This window comes from Ceratotherium simum, chromosome 7 (genome assembly GCF_057802395.1).
Source record: "Ceratotherium simum simum isolate JZ-2026a chromosome 7, ASM5780239v1, whole genome shotgun sequence".
Classification (NCBI taxonomy): Eukaryota; Metazoa; Chordata; class Mammalia; order Perissodactyla; family Rhinocerotidae; genus Ceratotherium; species Ceratotherium simum.
This window is the reverse complement of record NC_141906.1, coordinates 20,151,626-20,168,448: the sequence shown is the minus strand read 5'-3', so window position 1 is coordinate 20,168,448 and position 16,823 is coordinate 20,151,626. Positions and strand designations below refer to the sequence as shown.

Genomic DNA, 16,823 nt, shown 5'->3' with positions numbered 1-16,823 from the left:
ACAAGATGAGCAATTTGGGTAATAAAATATTAACGTATACAGTGTTGTCTTGGGGGAAATAAAGTACAATCTAGCATCGCAATTTTGAAATGACTTTATGCCTTTTTAACGGAGCAATGTTAGAAGTGGTGTTTGAATATATCAGAACCCCTCTCTCCTGCTGCTTCTGTTTCTCCAACTCCCCAGCCTCAGTGAAAGCAAACCAGGGCATGCTGAGCAAACTGCTCTATGGGGGTGTGCCCTTATCAAGCCATGGTGTTAGTGCTACTTTGTTGTTGAGGTCTGAAAGAGATTTCTTTTTAAGTTCTTTTTCACACAACGGTTCAGTTAAGATCCATCTGTTACTAAAATTGACCTTTCTGATGACTACACCCAGATGTTCGTGTCTAAATTCTTGTCTCTGCTCTCACCTCTTCTTCTCACAAGTATTTTTAGCTTTAGGCTCCTAGGTCTTATCTCAACTGCCTGTCAGTCAGTTTCAAACACTCAGTTTCTGAATGGTCCTGGAACTTGGCAAAGCTTTCAAGTTCCAACATTTCACCCATCCAATAGCATATTCTACTGCCCAATTAAAAGTGGTAGTATAAACTCTATCCCTACATTTTACCCGTTAGCATCCTGTGGACCCTGTGAAAACTTGGCCTCATTTGCCGGCACATTCTAACCACTCTGTACTTAACTGAATTACATTTCAGTAATGGAACATGCTTAGTCCCTGGGTGTATTTAAATAAAACTGAAGAGATTTGAAAGACAGTTTTCCACAAATGCTGATCAAAGCACTGTAACTGAATCAGCAAACTGCAAACGTACAGGATAGCCCACTATTTTTATGATACTGTGCTAAAGAACTTCCTCGTTCCAGGTTAGGAGATGTCCTAAAATCCAGCACAAATACCGGGCTTAAATGGAGAAGCACTTTTTTTTTTTTTTTTTTTTGTGAGGAAGATCAGCCTTGAGCTAACATGTGCCAATCCTCCTCTTTTTGCTGAGGAAGACTGGCCCTGGGCTAACATCTGTGCCCATCTTCCTCCACTTTATACAGGATGCCGCCACAGCATGGCTTGACAAGCAGTGCGTCGGTGCACGCCCAGGATCCGAACCGGCGAACCCTGGGCCGCTGCAGCGGAGCGCACGCACTTAACCACTTGCGCCACCAGGCCGGCCCCAAGAGAAGAACTTTTTATAGTAGTAAGCTTGTAAGGAAAATTTGGAATTGAGAGCAGATAATAGAACTAGCTCTGTTAAATGTTTAGGTGAAACCGGCCTGAGGTTAGGATCTGAGCTTGACAATTTCTGAAGACCTGCTATGTGTAGCTCCATGCAAAGAGACATCGAAGATTTGTTAATCTTGATTTCTTTTTGTATCATTTCTTTCTTTGTTTTTTTTTTTGGGAGGAAGATCAGCCCTGAGCTAACATCCATGCTAATCCTCCTCTTTTTGCTGAGGAAGACCGGCTCTGAGCTAACATCTGTTGCTAATCCTCCTTCTTTTTTTTTCCCCCAAAGCCCCAGTAGATAGTTGTGTGTCATAGTTGTACATCCTTCTAGTTGCTGCATGTGGGACGCAGCCTCAGCATGGCTGGAGAAGCGGTGCGTCAGTGCGCGCCCGGGATCCGAACCCGGGCCACCAGTAGCCAAGCGCGTACACTTAACCGCTAAGCCACGGGGCCAGCCCTGTATCATTTCTTATCACAATAAAGATTACTTGCACTTGGAGTTCTTGCTTTTATACCTGGACCATTGGATTTATGTTTTCGTAATAATTTGTGGTAATAATTGTCTCTAACAAACTACACCAAACTTGAAATATCTAAGGGTTTCACATTTAAAAATATTAGTCTGATGTAGATTCAAACTGCTGAAGAAACACTGATTTTTTTTTTTAAAGAGGTAAAGTCTGCTAGTGTTTGGTTACTAATTTTAACCATCAATTTTCAGACATTCTTTTTCTTCTTGCCAATAATTTTAGATACTTTTCACTTTAAAATTATGAGATCTATCAAACACAAAGAGGAGTATAAGTAATTGAATGAACACCCATGTAACCACTCAGCTTTTAACAGATCCTAACATTTTGCCATATGTGTTCAAATCTTTTTTTTTTTTTAATTATTGTAAAAAAACACCATCTTATCCGTTTTTAAATGTACAGTACAGTAGTGTTAACTATATATACATTGTTGTGCAACAGATCTCTAGAACTTTTTTTTTTTTTAAAGATTTTATTTATTTTATTTTTTCCCCCCAAAGCCCCAGTGGATAGTTGTGTGTCGTAGCTGCACATCCTTCTAGTTGCTGCATGTGGGACTCGGCCTCAGGATGAATGGAGAAGTGGTGCCTCGATGCGCACCCGGGATCCGAACCCGGGCCGCCAGCATCGCAGCGCGCACACTTAACCACCAAGCCACAGGGCCGGCCCTCTAGAACTTTTTCGTCTTGCAAAACTGAAACTCTTTACCCATCGAACAATAATTCCCCCTTTCCCCTGCCCCCTAGTCCCTGCCAACCACCATTCTGCTTTCTATTTCTACGAGTTTGACTGCTTTAGATACCTCATATAAGTGGAATCATGCAGTATTTGTCTTTTTGTGACTAGCTTATTTCACTTAGCATAACGTCTTTTAAGGTTCATCCATGTTGTAGCATATGACAGGATTTTCGTCTTTCTTAGGCTGAATAATATTCCATTGTGTATATATATACCATATTTTCTTTGCCCATTCATCCACTGATGGACGTTTAGATTGCTTCCACCTCTTGGCTATTGTGAATAGTGTTGCAGTGAAATGGGAGTGCAAATCCCTTTGAGATCCTGTTTTCAATTCTTTTGGATATATACCCAGAAGTGGGATTGTTGCATCATATGGTAATTCTATTTTTAATTTTTTGAGAAACCTCCATACTGTTTTCCATAGCAGCTGCATGATTCTACATTCCTACCAAGAGTGCACAAGACTGCTAATTTCTCCATATCCTCACCAACACTTGTTATATTTTCTGTTTGTTTTTCGGGTTGTTTTTTTTTTGATAGTGACCATTCAATGGGTATGAGGTGATATCTCATTATGGTTTTGATTTGCATTTCCGTGATGATTAGTGATATTTAGCATCTTTTCATATGCTTGTTGGCCATTTGTATATCTTCTTTGGAAAAATGTCTATTCAAGTCCTTTATCCAATTTCTAATTGGGTTATTTATTTTTTGTTGTTGAGTTGTAGAAGTTCTTTATATATTCTGGATATAATATTTGCTACATTTCTATAGTGTGTTTTTTTCTTTTCTTTATGCTAACATACATCATCATTTTCCAGAAAGGCAGGAACTTTACATGTTACGTCTTCATTGGAGATTCCTATAGTGCTTCAGGACAGCCTCCTCTGTGTCTGATTTTGGCCCGTGATTCATTATTAAAGCCCATGAAATTGACTACTTTTCACAAGGTGGCCCTTTCTAAAGATGTTGTGTGTATCTCACATGCTCATTTTCACACAACCTGAAAATGTTGGTGACAGAAATAATCAAGACATGATGATGGATATGGTGTGAGCAGCTCTAGAGTGTTTGATCTCTGGCTTGTTTATTCCTTTTCTCACTATCATATTTTCCTCATTTGATCATTTTCTAACAAAGGCGTTAATTGTATCACAGAGTCTTTTTTGAGAACTTTAAAAATAAGGTGGGCTGTGTACCTGTCATCATTTATGATCTCTGGTAATTGTAGTGCCCAGTTGAACTCCTCTGAGTCCTTTCGCCCTTCACTACCCGATATATTTGCCAGCAGCTTGTGTCCGGGAAACAATTGTCTCTTCATATTTCAAGTTGTGTAGATTTTTTTCCATTAGGATCAAAGCTATAGTTCCTGAAGGCTTCCTAAAGAAATTTAACAGTTAACCAACTTTCAGACAAAAGACAACTTCTATTTATTGCAGGTATGTCAGTTACCTGTTGATGCCATATATTAGTAGTTATTTGGAGATTTATAAGTAATTGAATGAAAAGGACAAATACTTGAGTTACTATCAAACCTTAGACATTTCTTAACATCATGACCCAAGTTACCTTGTAATCTGCCTTTTTCAAAGTTCACATCCTAGGTGAATACTGCAAAAATCATACAATGCTTACTACATCTTTGTAGGAGTTTTCCCTTCCATTTCCTTATCTTATTTCTGTTACGTAGTGACAGTACTTCTTCTGAAAATTAGCCTGTCCCAATTGTATACTCCATCAGGGGTCTTTTTTTTTTTTCATCATCAGGGGTCTTAACAGCAGAGTACCCGTGTGACTTTGAGGCTTCTCTGTTATCCCTTAGAAGTAGCAAGGAAGTGTTAAAGTTTCAGTCTACTCTATGAACAGTTATAGGTTATGAATCTTTCAGGAATCCTTGAAAAGTCAGCCCTTGATTGACTTTTATCACAGCACTGATACCTTTATGTGAGTCTAAACCACAGTCCCTGGCTTTAGTCCAAAGACTGTACAGTTTATAGTGTTTTTAAAACAAAAATCTTAATGTCCATTCTACCTAAAGCAATCTACAGATTCAGTGTAATCCCAATCAGAATCCCAATGACATTCTTTGCTAAAATAGAACATAGAATACTAAGATTCATGTGGGGCAGCAAAAGGCCCCGAATAGCTAAAGGAATCCTGAGAAAAAAGAACAAAGCTGGAGGCATCACAATCCCTAACTTCAAAACATACTACAAAGCCATAGTAATCAACACAGCATGGTACTGGTACAAAAACAGACACACAGATCAATGGAACAGAATTGAAAGTCCAGAAATAAAAACCACACATCTACAGATGCCTCCTCTTCGACAAAGGAGCTAAGAACATGCAATGGAGAAAGGAAAGTCTCTTCAATAAATGGTGTTGGGAAAACTGGACAGCCACATGCAAAAGAATGAAAGTAGACTCGTTCCTTTCACCATGCACGAAAATTAACTCAAAATTGATCAAAGACCTGAAGGTGAGACCTGAAACTATAAAACTCCTGAAAGAAAATATAGGTAGTACAGTATTTATCATCGGTCATAAAGGGATCTTTTTGAATTCCATGTCTACTTGGGCAAGGGAAACAAAAGCAAAAATAAACAAGTGCGACTTCATCAGATTAAAGACCTTCTACAAGGCAAATGAAACCAGGATCAAAATGAAAAGACAACCCACTAGCTGGGAGAAAATATTTGCAAATCATGTATCCGACAAGGGGTTAATCTCCATAATATATAATATATAAAGAACTCACACAGCTGAACAACAAAAAAACAAACAACCTGGTCAAAAAATGGGCAGAGGATATGAACAGATGTCTTTTCAAGGAAGATATACAGATGGCCAGTAGGCACATGATAAGATGCTCAACATCACTAATCATCAGGGAAATGCAAATAAAAACTACGCTAAGATATCACCTCACACCCATTAGAATGGCTATAATCACCAAGACAAAAAAACAAATGTTGGAGAGGTTGTGGAGAAACGGGAACCCTCATTTACTGCTTGGGGGAATGCAAACTGGTGCAGTCTCTATGGAAAACAGTATGGAGATTCCTCAAAAAATTAAAAATAGAAATACCTTATGATCTAGCTATCCCACTTCTGGGTATCTATCCAACGAACCTGAAATCAACAATCCAGAGAGGCTTATGCACCCCTATGTTCATTGCAGCATTATTCACTATAGCCAAGAAGTAGAAGCAACCCAAGCGTCCTTCAACTGGTGATTGGATAAAGGAGATGTGGTATATATATGTACAGTGGAATACTACTCAGTCATAAAAAAGGACAAAATCGTCCCATTTGCAACAACATGGATGGACCTGGAGGGTATTAAGTTACCCAAAATAAGCCAGAGAGAGAAAGACAAACACCGTATGATTTCACTCATAAGTGGAAGATAAACTAACACATGGACAGAGAGAGCTGTTTGGTGGTTACCAAGGGCAAGGGGGTTGGGGGGTGGGCATAAAGGGGGAAGGGATGCATTTATATAGTCACTCACAAACAATAATGTGCAACTAAAATTTCACAATGTTATAAACTATTATGACATCAATAAAAAAATTAATAAAAAAAAACAAAAATCTTCAAGTAGTCCTAAACATAAATACAATTGCAAGTTATTACTACTCTCTACATATTGTTCTTTTAAATATCGACACTAAAATCAGATCTTTAGACCTGGAAAGGTCCTCAAGAGATCCTCTGGCCCAGTTCCCTGGCTCAAGGCAGCTAAGTTATCCCAACTCCTGTTTGAGACAACTTAGGGCCCACAGAGGTGATGGGACCTGGAGGTGGGAGAAGGGAGGAAGGGGGTTTGGGGGTGATTGGTAGAGGAGCCACTCATTCATCCATTTATTCAGCACCTATTGTATGTGTACTATGTGCTAAGCACTTTGTAGGCACTTGAGTCAGCAGTGAGAAAACAAATAAAAATTCCTGTCCGTTCTAGTGGAGGAGAAAATAGATAAGAAACAAACAGAATAAATAAATACACATCGGGCTGGCCTGGTGGCTTAGCGGTTAAGTGCTCGTGCTCCGCTGCTGGTGGCCCGGGTTCGGATCCCGGGCACACACTGTCGCACCGCTTCTCCGGCCATGCTGAGGCCACGTCCCACATACAGCAACTAGAAGGATGTGCAGCTATGACATACAACTATCTACTGGGGCTTTGGGGGAAAAAATAAATAAAATTTAAAAAAATAAATAAATACGCATCATATGTCAAATAGTAAGTACTATGCGGAAATGTAAAGGAGGGAAAAAGGATAGGGTATATCATGGTTGAGGGGTGGGAGGTGTAGTTTGAAATGAGGTGAACAAGGAAGCTTTCGTTGAGGTGACATTGAACAAAGACTTGAAGAAGACAAGGGAGGGCTGGCCCCGTGGCTTAGCGGTTAAGTGCGCACGCTCTGCTACTGGCGGCCCGGGTTTGCACTGACACACTGCTTCTCCGGCCATGCTGAGGCAGCGTCCCACATACAGCAACTAGAAGGATGTGCAACTATGACATACAACTATCTAGTGGGGCTTTGGGGGGAAAAAAAAGGAGGAGAATTGGCAATAGATGTTAGCTCAGAGCCGGTCTTCCTCAGCAAAAAGAGGAGGATTAGCATGGATGTTAGCTCAGGGCTGATCTTCCTCACAAAAAAATAAATGAATAAATAAAACTAAAAAAAAAAAAAGACGATGACGACGACAAGGGAATAGTAATGAAGATACTGGGAAAAATGTTTCAGAACATCAAATGTAAAGGTCTTGAGGCAGGAGAACACCCGGTATGTTTGAGGACAAGCAGGGATACCAGCGTGGCTGACGTGGAATGAATGAGACGGAGAGTAGTAGGAAATGAGTGGTGAGATCCTTGGCCTCATAGGCCAGTGTAAGGACTGTTGGCTTTACTCTGATGAGAGGTCATCAGCAGGTTTTGAGCAGAAGAGGGACATGATCTAACTTTTCCCTTCAAAAGGGTGCTCTACTGTGTTGAGACTGTGGGGAGTCACAGTGGAAGCAGGGAGACTAGTTAGGATGCTATTGCAGTAATGGGTGACAGATGGTAGTGGCTTGGATCAGGGAAGTACTGGCGAAGGTCGTGAGAAGTGGCCAGATTTAGAATAGATTTCTGAAGATGAGTCGACAGGATTGCTGATGGATTGTAAGTGGGAATCTTCAACCATGTTAAACCCAAAGAACTCTAATTATGGAAATTTTAGACATGGTACAAAACTGATAGCCGAGACTTGTCACTGTGCTCAATAGTTTACTGATGAATTATGAAAACCATGCCTTGGACTTTGGGTTAATACTTTTACCTGTTAGTACACTTAATCCTATTAAGTGAGATTTCAGCTTATTTCAAACATCATGTACTTCTTTAGCAATTTTTTGTGGTTCATAATATTCTTTGTAGCTTTTATTTTGTATGCATAATTCTTTGTTCTCAACTGCCTATATTTTCATTTAAGGTAGAAAATGTTGTTAGCCCAAATAAATCGAGATTCTCAGGGAATGACGGAGTTTCCTGGAGGAGGAATGGAAGCTCAGCATGTTACCCTGTGCCTGACAGAGGCAGTAACTGTGGCAGGTGAGCAGTCTTGTTTGAAGGGATCATGTAGGTTTGGAAATATTTACCTTAAGGGAAAATGAAAATTTACAACACTGTGTTTACCTCCTTCTTCCTTGTTTAGCTAAAGACAACACAAAGCTGAGCCTTTCTGTGAGCCTTTTTACCTGGGTGTGGATGCTGGGTACAGTAGGGCAGGGAAATATTTTTTGTAACTGCTAGAGGAAATCCCATTTGAGTCTAAGTTAAGCAATCTGCCTTTTGCCTAATTTTCATTTAAAAAAATTTAATTTAAATAGCATGCACATATGATAGTTATCTAAAGAAAATAACTATTTTTTTTTTTATAATAGATGGTGACAATTTAGAAAATATGGAAGGTGTAAGCTTGCAAGCAGTAACACTTGCAGATGGTTCTACCGCTTATATACAACACAATTCTAAAGGTATGTGTCTCATATACAGCGCATTGGTTAATATCAGCAATTTGTAACCTCAGAGTTAGAGCACCTAGCAACTATACCCCTTCTAAAGACACTGTATTGCATATGGTAATTTTAAATAGTTTCAGTTTAACTTAATTTTGTTTTGATAATTTGGGGACACCCTTTGAAATATTTGGAAGATACTCTGGGGTGTCAAAATTAGTGGGGAAGAGAGGAAGAGGAGTGTCCCCAACTTATTTCTGTTAAGACCTTTCTTGCTGTTTTACTTTAGGTTATTATTTAGTGTTTTACAAAATATGCATAAAAGTAAAGACATTTGATTTTGCTTATATAACATTGTCTCTAAATCAGTGTTTGCTTTGCTCCAAGAAATAGCCCAGTTCTCAAACTCCCTGTTTTTATGGAAACCTACTGAGCACGTGTATACATAGTGAAGGGACTTGTAGCCCCCAGGGATGAGAATGACAACTGGCCTCACATACACTTGAACTTGTCTAATTGAAAATTGGAGGGGAGGAAAGAGGGCTGAGGGAGGATTTTCTGCTTTCTGTAGGATCACTGGATGTGTTATTGAATTGCCTCAGAACACTGAGGGAAGAATCAAGATGAACATGATCTTAAGTGGTGTATATTTTTATCGTTGATATCATTTTGAAATTGTAGAAAGTTTAAAATTTTTGCTTTTGCTTATTTATTGGCTTAAATCTTGTGTTGCAGATGGAAAACTCATAGATGGCCAGGTCATTCAGTTGGAGGACGGTTCTGCTGCCTATGTTCAACACGTACCCATACCTAAAAGTAGTAAGTATTTGATACTTCCTTATACTCCTGATTCTCATACTTCAGTATTTGCTGTCTCCAGCTGCCTCTTACTCCTAAACTGGTCCTGATCCCTAGTCCTCCTTCTGAAAGGGGAGACTAGTAGATGTCAAAGAGAGGCTCTAATGACCATTTTAACTTAATTGAGACTTTCTCTCAAAGATAATAGAATTCTGGACATAAACGGACAACAGTCCTAAGTGAATATTCCCGTTATTTGAGCTAAATCCTACATGTCTCTGATTTTCTTCTTTTTTTTTCCCTTCTTTCAACTTGCCTTATCCCCTGGTATATAGTCCTAAAATAAGTATTCTAATATCTTTTTACCTTTCAACACTTATTCAGACCATCTTTACTGAAATTACTTAAATGTTCAAGGATTCATAAAGCAAGTGTAGGTTTTTATAATGTCTTTAATGGTTTATTGACTCTGTTGTTGCTGAGTTATCAGAACGTACTTAGAAAACGTGGGATCTAAATGTAAGCATTGTTCTTGAGCAGGGGACAGTTTGCGTTTAGAGGATGGTCAAGCAGTGCAGTTAGAAGATGGAACCACGGCATTTATTCACCATACCTCCAAAGGTAAAATCGCTTTGGAAATATGAATAAAATAACAGACAATTAGGGGTATGGGAAAAATAAGACCTGCCTTTAGTTGCTGAAGTATTGTCATGTAAATGAAAAGTTGTACTTGTGCTCTGAAATATAAGATAGAAGATTTGGGCACAGTCTAAGGAAAAACTTGCTAATAATTTGAGCTGTCTAGTAATAGGTTGAAATAGCAAACCCCTGGTCCCTGGAAGACTTCAAATTGAGGCTGCTTTTAAAATATGAAATTAAACATTTGCAAGTTAAATGGTTGAGTTTTTTCTTCGTTTTAAATATAATTTATTTAGTAAGGTCCTTTGCCTGTAGTGTTGGTCTTTAAAACTAAATAAAAATTTAAAAACTATCTGGAGCAAGTATGGCAAAATGTTAATGTTTATGAACTTGGTGTAGGAGGACCAGGGGTTCAAGGTGGAATGTATAGGAGTAATGAGCACAGTTCTGCAGCCAGACTGTCTGGGTTCAAACCTGGGTCTGCTCTTTTAGCTGTGTGACCTTGAGCATTTATTTAACCTCTCTGTGCTTCAGTTTCATCGTCTGTAAAATGAGGATTATAATAAGTATCCACATCATAGGATAGTTGTGAGGACGAAATGTGCAAACATACATAGGACATATTGGTGTGAAACGTGCAAGCACTTAGAACAATATTTGTCATATAGTAAATGCTCAATAAATGTTAGCTATTGTTATTACTTTATAAAATATTTTACTATAGAATGACATTGCATGTTTTAGAAAGACTGTTTAGTTGTGAAACCAAAGGGGGAAATTTTTAAAAATTTAGAATACTTAAATTTGTAAGTAAAATTATTTAATTAAAGTTGAGAAAAAGTAAACTGAATTTTTTCCTTTAGCAGTGGGAGTTAATCACGGGTTCATTGTAATTGGCTAGATTTATTATTTCACAATGTTGTATATATATCTTGGTGTGTTTATTTAGAGGGAAAAAAACCCACGGACTCTGGAGTCATACTGACATGAGTTCAGATCCTGGTTTCTCTACATACTGATTTTGACTGTTAATTGTTAGTTTTTTAAATTTCCTGGTTCCTTAAGAAAATGACTTTACTTACCCAAACCTCAGTTTCCCATTTGTACAATGAGGGTGGTAAATATACCCACCTCACAGAATTGTTGTGAGGATTGAATGAAATACCCATGTAAAGCACATGGGCCAGTTCTGATAGTAACTACTTGATAAAAGTTCATTCCCTTCTCCTTTAAATATTTAACTGTTTATCAGACTACCTTTAATTTAATGCCATTCTCTTCCACTCCCTCAGATAGTTATGACCAGAGTGCATTACAGGCAGTTCAGCTGGAAGACGGCACCACAGCTTACATCCATCATGCAGTGCAAGTCCCACAGTCTGACACCATCTTGGCGATTCAGGCTGATGGGACAGTGGCAGGTCTGCACACTGGGGATGCCACGATTGACCCTGACACCATCAGTGCTTTGGAACAATATGCAGCAAAGGTACAGCATTTTACAATGTCAAGAATGCCCCAGATACAGCTTCATTTTTTTAAAAGAAAACACAAAAATATACTTTATCAAATAAGAAACTAGCAATTCAAAGTCAAAATCAGACAGCATCAAGGAGAATATCAGCATTTATCTTAAAAGAAGGGGCGTGTAGAAAGAAATGTTTGAAGAAAAACAAGAGAATGGAGTAAGAGCTTAAAGAAAAGAAATAAGTAGCAGATAACTCACAAAAAGATATGTTCGAGGATGAGTGCCATAAAAGAAATAATAAAGTATAGATGGAACGCTTATGAATTATGAAGTAGAAATTAGAGATTGGAAAAGGTGAAGGAAAGTCTCAATTAAGTTTTAATCAAAAGGCCTGGGTTTTTTCCGTGCATTGAACATGTGTCTTTCATATAATTTAAAAGTTTTTTTTCCCCTACTTTTTATAATAGAAATTTTCAAATATACACAAAAATAAACAATAATGAATCCCCGTGTACTTTATCACCCAGACTAAACAATTAGCAAAATGTGAAACTTTTTTAAGCTGTATTTTATTCCTTTAGGTGTCCATTGATGGAAGTGAAAGTGTAGCAGGTACTGGAATGATCGGAGAAAATGAGCAAGAGAAAAAAATGCAGGTGTGTAAAGCTACCTTTTGATATAAGAATCTCTTTCTCAAAAAAAAAAGAATCTCTTTCTCTTAGCATTTCTAGGCCCTTCTGTGAATGAGTAGAGAATCATTACCTTCCTAGGAAAATCTTACCAATTCAGAAAAACTGTGTACGTATTAGGCAGCAGCTGTTTCGAACTACCTCGGGTCTCAGGATTCATTATGTGGATACAAACTGGCACTAAAGAAGCAGAAATACCGCAGAAATCCAGATGGAACTTATGTTCTAGAATCCAAGGCAATTTTGGAGACCAGGTGATCTTCTGACTGCTCCCACCCATGGCAGTTTGTGGATCCTTTTTCTGGGGCTCCTTCATTACTGTAACTAACCAACCTTCACTACTTTGCTTTTTATATCTTTTTGTTTCTTCTGCTTCCAACTGATACCCTCCATACTTTCCTTTTCAACTTCTGGAGAGAAGCTCCAGCCTAGCTAATTATCATTGTTCCTACTTAGCAAAGCAGTTTGTACTCTTTGTACCAGACTGTTTCCTGGGCTGAGGATGGCCATGGGTTGGCTGCCCTTGATTCAGATGCTCACCCTGGGTCCAGTCATTGACTATCCCTTACCCAAATAACAGCCTAGGGCAGCAGTGCCTCTAAAGTTTTGTGATAAGTACAAAGTTGTCACAGATGCATTCTGGTAGATGTACAAACCAAAAACTGAAAACTTGCATAATTCGAGGTTCTGTTTTGAATTATGTGTTTTTGTGTTGGGGAAGGGAGTGCTTGGAGCTTATGTAATCATTGTAGCATATTCTTGCTTTAATGCTACTCCTTATTTTCTCAGCAATTATTTTCTTAATATTTTGCTGACTCCTCTCTCATAGCAGTTTTTTGCATTCTTCCAGGAGTTTTATCCTATTTAACTCCTATTCTAAAGTTATTGCTTCAGAACCAAATTTTTGTGTGTGTGTGTGTGAGGAAGATCAGCCCTGAGCTAACATCCATGTCAATCCTCCTCTTTTTTTTTTTTTTTTTTTTGCTGAGGAAGACTGGCCCTAGGCTAACATCCATGCCCATCTTCCTCCACTTTATATGGGATGCTGCCACAACATGGCCTGACAAGCAGTGCATCAGTGCGAGCCTGGAATCCAAACCCGGGCCGCCAGCAGCAGAGCGCACACACTTAACCACTACACCACGGGGCCAGCCCCCAGGATCATACTTTTTTTTAACTTCAGCATTAGCATCACCACTTAATGACACTGAGTGATACTATCAGGGGTTATCAAGAAGATTTTACGTTTATAATAATAGTGAATGACGAAATAACAGGAATCACTGAAATCACTGGTAGAAATTTGATACTTCTAAACGTTACTGAATAACCAGTATTTCTGTTTACCAGCTGAAGTGGTGGCATGACGCAACAGTAGTATAAACACGGTTTGTAATTCATTAAGCCCATTAGCTTTGAAACTCTGTGATTCTTGGCAAAATCTTCAAAATGAGACTTTAAAATTTTTTATACTGCAGTGTGTCAAATCCACCTAAGTCAAACTCTACTAAAATGCAAACACAGTGTAAATATATACAAGAGATGTCAGTCAGTTTTTGGGGTGGCCCAATAAGGGTTCTGTCTCTTGTTAGTGACTAAAATTAGGTTTTTAATAATAGGATATTTTTAAAGAAAGACAGTTGTAACTACACTTGTAATGAACTAGTATAGAATGAGTCTTAAAAAAATGAATGAATTTACCGTTGAGCCATATAACATTATAATATACTATTATTATAAAAGTCTATTACGGGCTGGCCCCATGGCTTAGTGGTTAAGTGCGCGTGCTCCGCTGCTGGCGGCCCAGGTTCGGGTCCCGGGTGTGCACCGACGCACTGCTTCTCCGGCCATGCTGAGGCCGCGTCCCACATACAGCAACTAAAAGGATGTGCAACTACAACATACAACTATCTACTGTGGCTTTGGGGGGAAAAATAAATAAATAAAAAAAAAAAAAAAAAAAAAAAGGTCTATTACCATCAACAATGGATTTCTGAATCCAGAAACATAACAAGGAATTCAGAACTGCTGAAGCGAAATGTCATAAAAAGCCCCATTACTCTTTACCTGCAGACGTATAACCTTTGGTCTTAGTGCCAATAGACAAAGAAATAGAAGAAAGCTGAACAGGAATTTTTTTTTTTTACTATAACGTTTTCTCCTTTGCCCTCTGTACCTCTCCCTTACAGACTAGATTTGCGCTGTCTAATACGGTAGCCTCGTGTGGCTATTGAGCACTTGAAATGTGGCTAGTCAGAACTGAGATGTGCTGTAAGTGTAAAGTACATACCCGATTTCAAAGACTTATTATGAAAAAAAGAATGTAAAATATATCATTAATAATTTTTCATATTGATTACATGTGGAAATGATAATATTTTGGACATATTGGGTTAAATATTTACTTAAAATTAATTTCACCTGTTTCTCTTTACTTTTTAAATGTGGCTGCTAAAACATTTTTAGTTATGTATGTGGCTTGCGTTTGTGACTCATTATATTTCTCTTCATTATTGCTGGACCAGAAGTTCATGACAATTGAGTGCCGTATTTGAGGTTGAGGGCCCAGTACATGGTATTAAAAGGTCAAAATATCCCAAAAGAACCACTGCAAATAAGTAGCACCTGTAACTTCTCAGCTTGTCTCTTGGTACTCCTTCTCCTTCTGCCAGAGTTGCTTAAGAAGTTATAATTCTGTGCCTGGCTGAACTTTCAAGTACAGGGATTGTAGCTAATTCAATAGAGTTTTTGTAAATAGTCTTGCTTCAAACCTCTAGATTTTTTTCATTGTGATGCTTACAGTTTAGATCTTCTTCTTTCATCTCTAACATTAACATACTAGCTGGTGCTGCTGAGCTATCTCTTACATGAAACCCAATTTCATAGGACAAGAAGGACCTAGAGTATCAAAAGCAGCGGTGCTCATGGGGAGGCGGTTCTGCCCCCCAGGGGACATTTGGCAATGTCTGGAGACAATTTTGATTGTCACAACTGGGGGAGTATTACTGGCATCTACTGGGTAGATCTCCTACAAGGCATAGGACAGCCCCCCACAACAAAGAATTATCCTGTTCAAAATGTCAGTAGTGCTGAATTTGAAAGCCCTGATCAAAAGTAGTCTAAGAATGCCCATGTGTTCAGTTGTAAGAACTGTAAGGATGATGGGGTTTGTGTATTTGAGGGAGACTATGACTACTGTCATTGCCCTCATGCTACACCACCCTTAGTTAACTAGAAAACAGCATGGTGTTAAAGTAGCATATAATTTGTAATAAAAAAATCCGAGTTGAGAGCCAGCCGTGATGGCCTTGCTGTTAAAGTTCTGTGAACTGTGCTTCAGCAGCCTGGGTTCGGTTGCCAGGTGCGGAACCACACCATTTGTCTGTCAGTAGCCATGCTGCGGTGGTGGCTCATGTAGAAGAACCAGAAAAACTTACAACTATACACAACTATGTACTGGGGCTTTGGGTGGTGGGGGAGGGGAGGAAGAAAAAAGGAGGAAGATTGGCAACAGATGTTAGTTTAGGGCGAATCTTCCCCTGCAAAAAAAAAAAAAAAATCTGAGTTGAGTTTCCGCTCTGCTGTGTAGTAACTGTGTGACTGTGAGCAGATGACTTAACTTCTCTGGCTCTGAGATTTCGCTAAAGGAGAATAATAATAATCTTTGCTTTACCCATGTCATGGGGTTATGAAAACCAAAGGAGATTTTCATTTGGTTAATATTTTAGGTAATACATGAGAACATAATTTGTAAATGTGTAAGTAAGCATTATACAGCATACTTGATGCTTTAGGTGTTCTGTTAGAATACCAGGCCTTTTTTCATGGTTTTCATTAGTTTCGACTTCATTCAAAACTAATTTTATTTACATTGGAGATCAAAGTTCTCTGGGTTGGCAGTTTTAATGGGAGCTCTAATAGCTGGAAAACACAGAAAGCCAGTCAAACTAGCTCAAAGAGAAAAAGAAGATATATTTTAAGGATACAGCAGAGCTTACAAAAAGCCAAGAAAGGGAACTGCTGACAGCTGGGCTTCACAGGAACCAGAATGGCAAAGGACCGGAAGCTGATCTCACTCCTTTTTCTTCCTCCTCGCCTCTTTCATGGCACCTCCGCTCCCTTCTTTTCTCTGCAGACAGGCTTCCTCTGCGTCTTCACTGAGTTTGCACATGGCTCATCACAGCCATGCTTTCTCAGGTTTACCACCCACAACCAACTCTAGATTTCCATTTATTTCTCAGGTCAAATTCCAGGGAAGGAGAATTTGTGGACTTAGCTTGACTTTTTAAGCCAGGCCACAGAAGGCATAGATGACTGGCCAGCCTTAAATATACCATCTTCTCTGGTTATCAGGCTCTATGGCTGGGGTGGCAGATTCTCCCAGGACATGGGTTGGATAATTACCCGAAAACCTGTTCAGTATAAGCAGTTTGACTGTGGATCATATTTCATGTATATTTTCTGTACTTTTATCTAGCTATGTGACCTTGAGCAAGTGAACCTTGCTATTCTAAGCCTCTTTTTTTTCCATCTTTAAAAGATGGGAATTAGATCAGTGGTAATCAGGGGCAAACACAAGACTGAGCTGTGGAGCTTTTAAAAAATAACCCATGACTAAGACCATCTTCCAGAGATTTGATCAGGAGGTCTGGGATGGAATCCAGGATTTATTTTTTTTTTTTAATTTTTTGTTTATTGCAGTAACATTGGTTTATGACATTGTAAAAATT

The 16,823-nt window shown here is 38.8% G+C and overlaps 1 protein-coding gene across 4 annotated transcripts in view; it reads left to right on the top strand.

Moving 5' to 3' along the window:
• ZNF143 (zinc finger protein 143) overlaps positions 1–16,823 on the top strand; it is a 62,951-nt gene that overhangs the window by 17,481 nt on the left and 28,647 nt on the right. For 2 of the 4 annotated variants that reach the window (XM_004418420.3, XM_087433235.1), the window contains exons 2-7: positions 7,974–8,092; positions 8,425–8,517; positions 9,235–9,318; positions 9,835–9,918; positions 11,229–11,425; positions 11,986–12,060. In XM_004418420.3, coding sequence (XP_004418477.1) covers positions 7,981–8,092; positions 8,425–8,517; positions 9,235–9,318; positions 9,835–9,918; positions 11,229–11,425; positions 11,986–12,060 — 645 coding nt within the window. In that variant the 5' untranslated portion in view covers positions 7,974–7,980. The remainder of the gene's footprint in view (positions 1–7,973; positions 8,093–8,424; positions 8,518–9,234; positions 9,319–9,834; positions 9,919–11,228; positions 11,426–11,985; positions 12,061–16,823) is intronic. The other 2 variants (XM_087433236.1, XM_014782892.2) reach the window with 2 other exon arrangements.